We start from the raw sequence: 9,204 nt of genomic DNA, 5'->3' as shown, positions 1-9,204 counted from the left end.
CCCCGAGGGCTGCCGGGCTGCCAGAGGGATGTCTGATTGCCATCTTAGGCCCAGTCCCCCCGGGGAGCAGGCCTAAGCCAGCAGGTGGTCATCCACTCAGGGGTCCCAGACTGCGAGAGGGCACAGGCCGGGCTGAGGGATGACCCCCCCCTCCCCACCCCCCAAGTGCAATTTTGTGCACTGGGCCTCTAGCCTATTATAATATACACATATTTCACTTTTATATTCTAATTTAACCTAAAAGAATCAAGATCTGATTAAAGGATGTTTAATATATTAATTTCTCTGTTTTTATATTTTTAAAAGTTTCATAATAAAAGTTTTATTTTGCTTAATAAAAGAGAAACTTTGGATGTTTATCACAAGTACACACACAGATTCTGAAGCATCAGCTCTGGTCTAGGGAAACAATTTTAATTTATGATAAAACCTTTTCTTTTGATGTTTTAAGTTGCAAAACAAAAAACAACAACGCCTATCCAAAACTTGAACACCTCCACTAGGGGAGAAATTACCCACATTGAAACTGCTTGTGAACTGTAATGCACCTTGTATCTGTTTGTTATTTTATTATTATTCTTACCTAGAGTTTCCCTTCCTGTCTTGGATTTCCAATACCTGGAAGATAAACTAAGTAAATAAAATATGATGATTGGAAAATGGAGTTTCCCAAGGGTAATTTTCAGTTACCCTTCCTTTTCCTTTTTTCTTACTAATTTTCTACAGTTAGATTTCGCTCAACATTTATTGAACATCTACAAGTTTCTAAGTTATATTAAGAGATCAAGGAAGGGAGTAATTTATATATGACATAGCCCTTCTTCTGGGGTAATTACAGTCCTTAATATGAACTGCTAAAGTATGTAGAATACACAGAGATTAATTCATTAATTAAACTAAAAGGTTAAAAGCAAGAATGAAAACAATTCTCACCTGGGTCCTTTCTAGTTGACAAGGTGGCATTTCCTTAGTGTGAGTCATATACCATTTTAAGGAACTATTCAAATTACTTAATCACCTAAAATCGTACAATCCCTTGTGTGGTTGCTGAAATGAAAGCCTCAGACAGGATTGAAGCAGGGTTCTGCTGCACATCACTGTGTTTTTGTGGGAAAGGTGATGACATGTTTCTCTGCCTCCAGTTCACCATGTCTTAAGGGAACAGAAACGCTAGGACACTGGCAAGTCAGCGTCTCTTATGGCCACCACTCAGGCTTCGAAGCGTGGTTGCCTGGCAGCAGTTCTATTTCAGTTACCAATGATGCCCTGGTAGCCAAGTTTAGTCTTCGGGGGTTACTCCAGTTTGCAGGTGGTGAATAACTTTTGTCATTATCTTAACATTTACCAAGCTACCGAGAAAGGCAGCATTTGGCTTTTTCCTGGCAGTTGCTAATTTTAAGCCTTATTTTGACAGAAAATAGTGAGTACCAACTAATTAAAGTTGTATCAATTTCGATGACAACTTCGCTGTTTAAAATGATAAGCTGTACACTCTTTTTAAGAATTGTACTCTTTAAGAATCAGCATTTCAGAGGAGAATTAGATGAGGTAGAATTTCTTTTGAGGTTTATTAATATTATTTCAGATTAGGTTGGTGTCAGTGAGAAGAGTGAGATCAGTTCATTTGTAGTCTTTTCCTTTGTTTCCATTTATGCTGTTGGGTTTTTAGAGTGTGCTTGTAGGAGCATCCTTTACTCTTCACATTAACATAATATATAAACATCATAACTTTAGGAAAAGAAAGAGAACCATCTTCCTCTTGGCATCTATTTTTAAATTTTATATTTGGATTTTTTCTCTCAGTGTCCATATAATCATTTGCATATGAAAAGAATATCATTAGGGTTTCAATTTAGTTTAATTATATAGATAGGAGTCCTAGGGGCACATTTTTCTAAGTTTGTTGTCACACTAGTGGGTTTTTTGTTTGTTAATAGTTTTTAACATACTGCATTTCTGCTTCTTTGTGGTATATAACTATATAGTAAGATATGTGTAGAAATTAATTATAGTATACATGGGGAAAATATATTATACTATAGTACCTAGAGTATTTGAAGAGAAATTAGAATGTGGCATCAATTAAATAGTACTACATATTGGAAAGCACCTGGCCAGTTCTTGATACCCAGGAAAGCTTCAGAAAATTCATCCAGTCAACAAATGTTTATAGAACATTTATAGTGTATCAGGTATCACTGTAGGCACTGGCATACATCACTGAACAAAACAGCCAAAACTCCTGGCTACTGTGGAACTTCTAGTTTCCTTCCCTTCCTTTGTGGAGTAGTTTCTAGGAGGAAAAATTGTGATTTCACCCAGCCTATTCAGTAGTCTCACTCTAGATTCACATTCAGTTAATACTTACAAATACCCATTTTCCGTTACTTTTAAAGTACTATTGTATTCAGTTATCTTATTCTTTGGAATGGTCCTAGGAAAAAGGATTTTTTAAAATCCTCATTTTATAAATAAGGAATCAGAAACTTAGAAATTGGAGCCAGTATTTGAAGCCGCACTTTCTGATTCAGAGTTCCCTGCTCTTTCTATTATGGCACTTGCAGCAAAAACAGTATGACAGCTTTTATTCATTCCACTGTCTATTTTATTTCAGTTCTGCAAACATTTGTAGAACTGAATGCCAGATCTCAGACCTGTTCTGGGAATGCAAAGACTGTTTAGTCCCTGCCCTGAGGAGTTCAGGGTTTAGTAGGGAAGACTGTTGGCATATAAGTAGGCATGCAGTGTGCTAAGTGTAAGGCTAATGCTATTTATAGATACTTGGAAGTACAGAGGAGGGGCACCTAATCTAGAATAAGGTCAGGACGTGTCCAAAAAGACACACTGAAGGAGCTCATCCCTGAGCTGAGTCTGAACGAGTAACTTGGCCAAGGACAAGGGAGGAAATATGAGCAACAGCAGAGATGCTTGGTGAATGTAGAGAAGTGTATAGGCTTTTAGAATTGCTGGAGTGTAAAGCATGAAGCAAGAAAAGGCCAGGGATCAGGCTAGAGTGGTTAGTAGAAACCAGATGAAACCATATCCTACAGGCAGAACTTTACCAGGACCACTTGTATAGGTACCTTTAAATCAGTTATCTATAGCCAGAGCAGAAGAATTGCAAAGCATAGCGACTTGTACTTAAGGAATTGCTCAGAAGGGGACCATTGGGAAAATGGGCATGTCATACACTCTGAGGCTCCCAGAGTAGCTAATGTTGCTAGAAGGCTCAGTGCATAGTTGGCCCAGGACAGAAGACTGGCCTAGCTTGGAGATAGTGAATTTTTAGTGGCATCGGTATGTTTGCCTATGTGGTCTTCCTGAATGGCTTAGGCATGTGATCAGAATTTAAACATTGGTTCAGTTTTTCATTTTGGGTAGCTGATCATTAAGAGAATGGAGGTTGTTTGTTATTAAATAGCTTCAAATGATTGACCATGAAGTCCAGGTTGGATAGAAAACAGGGACAGGGAAAAATAGGATGATCAAGAGACTGGAGGTTTCTGGGAAGTTGAAGAGCAGATGTATTGAGAGAATTATATGGTTAGGAAGAAAGGTCAAAGGTGAAGATTACTGCTTAAGATGACTGAGGTGGAGATTCTCTGAATGATGATAAGGTCTAGGTTATGGCTCTAGGAGTGGGTGGCTGGAGAGGAGGATAAGGATTTTAGAGTCAAGGAATTGTGAAGCGAGGATAGTAGATGGATCACTACCTGGTTATTTAGTAGTATGGTGTTAGGAGTCAAGAGATGGAAATATTGCAAGCTAGAGGCTAATGTCCTTAATGAATAAAGGAAATTGAAGGAGAGATTAATTCATGAGAACAGCAAAGAATAATAAAGGATACTAAATCAAGATGATGTGAACCTCAAGAATATGCTTTATTTCAAACCAGAATTTTATGGAATAAAATTATCTTATGAAATAATAATTTGACTCCAAACCATTATTTTATGGAATAATGGTTTGGAAGCTGTCATGGTAAGCTTGGAAAATCCCAGCACCTCAGCCTGGGTACCACCGAATATTGGACAAAGGAGAATGAAAAACTTCCATCATATAGCGCTCTAAGCTAAACTGTATTCTCAGGTGAAAACCATGTTTCAGTCATGTCAAGAAGATGAAAAAAAAAAAACAATTTTATATAGCAGATTCTACTACCTCTGTGAAATATCACGGCTATTTTAAAGTTTCCTTTATCTGTGTTCCACAAACAACCATAATTTCATGTATATAGTTACCAGATATTTGTTGAACACTAAATAAGGTTTAGACACTGTGGCAGAAATTAGATAGATATATAGCCCTATACTTACCTTCAAAAGTTTAAAGGACAAGGGAAGCAATAATTATACATTAATAGCTGGACAAACTGCCTTTCTTATCTTACTTTCCACTACTCTTAATCATACGCCAGCCAGACTGAATCTACTTAATGTATAACCTGTGTGTTCTTACCTCCATGCCATTTCTCATGCTGTATTCCTTGGTACCCCCAAACCTAAATTCAGTCTATCTAGCATATTCCATTCTTCCATATAATTTCCACTTATTTCTCCAGATGATGTAACCTCTTTTTCAACATTCTCAAAAGAATACAGCATGATAGTCTGTGAAAAAACATGAATGACAACTCCTCTGAGTCATACAGTAGCTCAGAGAATGAAGAAGTATTAGGACTACCTTAACCAATTTATTTTGTGTATATTCTTTTTATGAAGATACTATGTGATATGTGACAAAATCTGCCTAAGTACATTTTTTTAAATTTCCTTAACACAGAATAAAAGATCTCAGTGATAAAGCATTTTGTTATAGTTTAATTGGCAGCTTTCTTCTTAGCATACATAAAATAACGGTATGACAATCGGTGGTGTGCTAGATTCAAAGAAATAAGATAACTTTTATTTTGTTATTAAATATGCCAGGCATTAAGAATATGTATCTTCCTAATTGTGTCATATGTATTTATATTTAGTTTCTAGATCCTATATTATATGAACTCCTTGAGGGTAGAGTATGTGTTTGTTTTATCTTTGAATCTCTATAACACCTAGTACATTGCTTTACATAAAATAAATAGACATAAAATAGAAATAAAATTTAAATAGACATGTGTTTATTAACCCCTTCCCCAGCAGAAACATGTATACTCGTTTTCACAAAATGTTCTTTTTCAGTCGTCGACGAGTATACTAAGAAAATATGGTAAAAAAATATGGTTTATAGGAAGACAAGTTACAAACTGTTTTCATAACCAGCATCAAAAATACTATATAGAACCAAAATAAAAAAATTAGTCTGAAAAAGAAACGTTTTTAACAAAAAAATTGTTGGGGAAGGGGTTAAATAAATGGATTAAATGAAGTATTCTATAAGTGCCACAAAAGGGGCAAACTAGAGTACTATATGAGTGAACATTTACTAGTATGTTCTCACTTAACTGCTTAACTGTGTTTGTTAGAAATGTATTTATATATGGTGTTTGGTGTTTGGTCAAGCCCTGGGCTGGATCTCAACTTACGCCAGTGGTTTTTTTAAACAACCGTAAACAAATCCTAATAGATTTCTATAAACTTAGGTCTGGTTTGCTGACTAAAGTTCTGAGCAAATGTAGTGACTAGTCCTTGTTGAATCAGAGACAGTGTAAATAAACCTTTACCTTGGAGAACAAAAGTGACTTTTCCTAATTACGCTATGATTGTACAGGAGACCAGACAAAAATGCCTGTCTCCAAGAAATATGGTCTTTAAATGACAGCCTTGTCAATCAATCTCTGTAAACCCATAATAAACAAAACAAACAAACAAACAAAAATAGCCTAGGGGATAAAAACAGCCTAGGGAATTGGTCTACGTGGTATTTTCTAGAAATTTTTACCATTATTCTTTGGTATATAAGAACAATGAGAAATGGCATAAGCATTTTCTTTTTAGTCAGCAAAATGGTTCTACTTTTGATTTAAATAAATTTGTTTCCATTTTTTTCTATTGGAAAGAATGCCTGTGTGTTTACAAAACACTTGACATAGAAGAATACTGTAGTAGTCCACTCTGCTGATTCAGTAAATATTTCCAGTTCTCTTTTTAGATACATGGTAGGATTGCACATCCTTTCCCTATTAAAATTAGGTGTGGGCATGTGACCTTTTTTGTCCAGTGAAATGATACCATAAGTGACATGAAGTTTTAACAGTTGGTACATAATTTGTTTCATTTCCTTTATCCTGTTGCAGAAAGTATAGGAGCATATGGATGGAGCTTCTCTTAGCCAAAGTCTCTGTGTCAGAACAGTATAAAACTGGGCCTCCAACTTCCTTAATTGATCTGCTTATAGACTTGTAGCATGGTTTATACCACTAAGATTGTGGAGTTATTAGATAAGCATAACCTCGCTTACCCTGATTAATATAGCCTTCACCCCAAAATAGTGGATGTGGTGGTAACTAAAAAAATATAAAAGGTTTGACATGCTGATATTTCTTTTTCTTCCATATGGGAATATATACTGGACATAGGTTCTATAAGAATAATAATCTCAAGGTGATTAGGATCATTTTCCATGTGTTGAAATACTTTGAATTATAACATTCTCTCAAGGCATTTTGATATATTCTGTAAGGTGTCCTTTCATTTGCCCACAATAGAATTGTTTCTTGAAAACAGTGACCATTGTCATTCATTCCTGTGTTTATCCTTTTACTCAACAAACTTTTTAAAAAATACGTTTTATTGATTTCAGAGAGGAAGGGAGAGGGAGAGAGAGATAGAAACATCAATGATGAGAGAATCATTGATCGGCTATCTCCTGCATATCCCCTCTACTGGGGATTGAGCTTGCAACCCAGCCATGTGCCCTTGGCCGGAATCAAACCCGGGCCCCCTTCAGCCTGCAGGCTGATGCTCTATCTACTGACCCAAATCTGTTAGAGCCAACAAACTTTTTATTGAAAAACCATTATTTACCAGGTGCTAAGACTAGGAAGATGTTCAAAAACTTTAGATAGTTTGGTGGAAAGTGGCAGGAGGCAAGCAGGGGCCAAAAACTATAAAGGATTTTGTTCTGAAATTTAGATGCTTCGGTGGTTTCATAAATGATACTTACTTCATTTTAAGATAGCTTCTCTACATTTGAAACTTAATTTTACAAATATATCCAACTTGATATAGACCAAGTTTTAACACTTTTGAGACCACCAACGTATTAATCTGTACTGATAACTTAATTTTTTTTTAATCCCTCAATGAACCAAGTAACTTCTCACCTCAGGGCCTTTGTATATGCTGTTTTCTTTCTGTTTTTCTTTAAATTAGTTCAGAAAATTACTGGATCCTATTTCTATTGAAATTGCTGACACCATCTTCTATATTTTTCTATATTATGTTATGTTTTTTAAAATATGTTGTTAGAATTAGTTTTTCCACTATTGTTAGCATAGAAACTATTAAAGAAATAAGAAATTAAGTGCTATCAAAAAGTTTAATTATCGCCAAAACCGGTTTGGCTCTGTGGAAAGAGCTTCAGCCTGCGGACTGAAAGGTCCCAGGTTCGATTCCGGTCAAGGGCATGCACCTTGGTTGCAGGCACATCCCCGGTGGGGGGTGTGCAGGAGGCAGCTGATCGATATTTCTCTCTCATTGATGTTTCTGACTCTCTGTCCCTCTCCCTTCCTCTCTGTGAAAAATCAATAAAAATATATTTTTAAAAAAGTTTAATTATTCCAATTATGATAGAAGAAAAAAATGTGATCTCATTACCAAGTGATGTCAAGCAACTATTATTTACAAATTAAAAAATTAAATGTTGAGCTCTGTTTCTGGTCTTCATTATAAAAATATGAATATCATTTGCAAAGGTAGTGGAGAAGAATTTGGAGACAGTAGGGTTCCCTTCTGGTTCTCTCCCATCACCTCTGCCTTTTCATTCTAGGGGTTCTTCAGCAAGCGCCTGAAAGGCTCCATCAAGAGGACCAAAAGTCAATCAAAGCTTGACAGAAACACGAGCTTTCGGCTTCCATCCCTTCGTAATACAGATGACAGGTAGGAAGTTAACTTGCTTAAAACAGAAAAAGCAGTTTTATAGTGGGTTTTGTTTGATAAGGTATGTTGGTCATCTGTAACTTTGCATCAATGACAATTGGAAATATCCAATACAAAACTTACTTTTTTGCCTTGCTCATGTTAAAGCAAGGTCCAAAATGTTGGCTCAAATACCTAGCCAGTTTAAGAATCTTATATTAGAGAATGTATGGATACATAGTGCTGTTTTATAGAATCAAGTTCTACTGGTCAGAGATATGCCTTTTTTTATAGAATGACTATAAGGGATGATGATAGCTAACATTTTTATGGGCACTGTACCGAATGCTTTATATATATTATCTTGTTTAATCTTTATAATAATCCTATACGATATGAAGTTAACCTCTTATCTAGTCTAATAAAAGAGAAACATGCAAATTGACCATACCTTCACTATGCCCCAAGGCACACCCATGAGCCAATCAGAGCAACTGTATGCAAATTAACCCAACCAAGATGGCAGCCAGAAGCCATGGAACTGGAACAATCAGGAGGCTTGGTTGCCCCAGTGATGGAGGAAGCCAAGCTTTCCGCTTGCCCTGGCCGGCTGTGGCCACCACTAAAGGCAACAAAGTTTCAATCATAAAAGATAAATAAATCCCAGATACCTGCTTCCAGCCAGCCTCACTGGGAGCTTGGGTGGCTGGGGGCCGTGGCCAGCCTGCAAACAGCCCTCAGCCCCTCACCTAGGCGGGCCAGGCACCCCAGCGGGACCCCCACTCTGATCCGGGACCCCCTTCAGGGCAAACCAGCCAGCCCCCACCCATGCACCAGGCATATAATAAAAGGGAATATGCAAATTGACGCTAACAGCAGAACGACTGGGGATGACTGGTCACTATGACACATACTGACCACCAGGGGGCCGGCGCTCAGTGCAGGAACTGCCCCCTGGTGGTCAGTGTGCTCCCACAGTGGGAGCTCTGCTCAGCCACAAGCCAGGCTGCTGGATGCCAGCACAGCAGTGATGGCGGGAGCCTCTCCCGCCTCCTCAGCAGCGCTAAGGATGTCCGACTGCAGCTTGGGACTGGTCCCCCCTGGCAAGTAGACATCCCCCGAGGGCTCCTGGGCTGCCAGAGGGATGTCTAACTGCCAGCTTAGGCCTGATCCCCGCCCCCCCCCG

The 9,204-nt window shown here is 37.7% G+C and overlaps 1 protein-coding gene across 6 annotated transcripts in view; it reads left to right on the top strand.

Moving 5' to 3' along the window:
* RASAL2 (RAS protein activator like 2) overlaps positions 1–9,204 on the top strand; it is a 177,050-nt gene that overhangs the window by 119,114 nt on the left and 48,732 nt on the right. For all 6 annotated transcript variants that reach the window (XM_015570144.1, XM_015570141.1, XM_006754519.2 and 3 more), the window contains one exon: positions 7,930–8,039. In XM_015570144.1, the coding sequence (XP_015425630.1) occupies positions 7,930–8,039 (110 nt within the window). The remainder of the gene's footprint in view (positions 1–7,929; positions 8,040–9,204) is intronic.

This window comes from Myotis davidii, unplaced genomic scaffold (genome assembly GCF_000327345.1).
Source record: "Myotis davidii unplaced genomic scaffold, ASM32734v1 scaffold591, whole genome shotgun sequence".
NCBI lineage: Eukaryota > Metazoa > Chordata > Mammalia > Chiroptera > Vespertilionidae > Myotis > Myotis davidii.
Note: the sequence above shows the minus strand (reverse complement) of the source record. Positions and strands in the feature narration are given on the sequence as shown.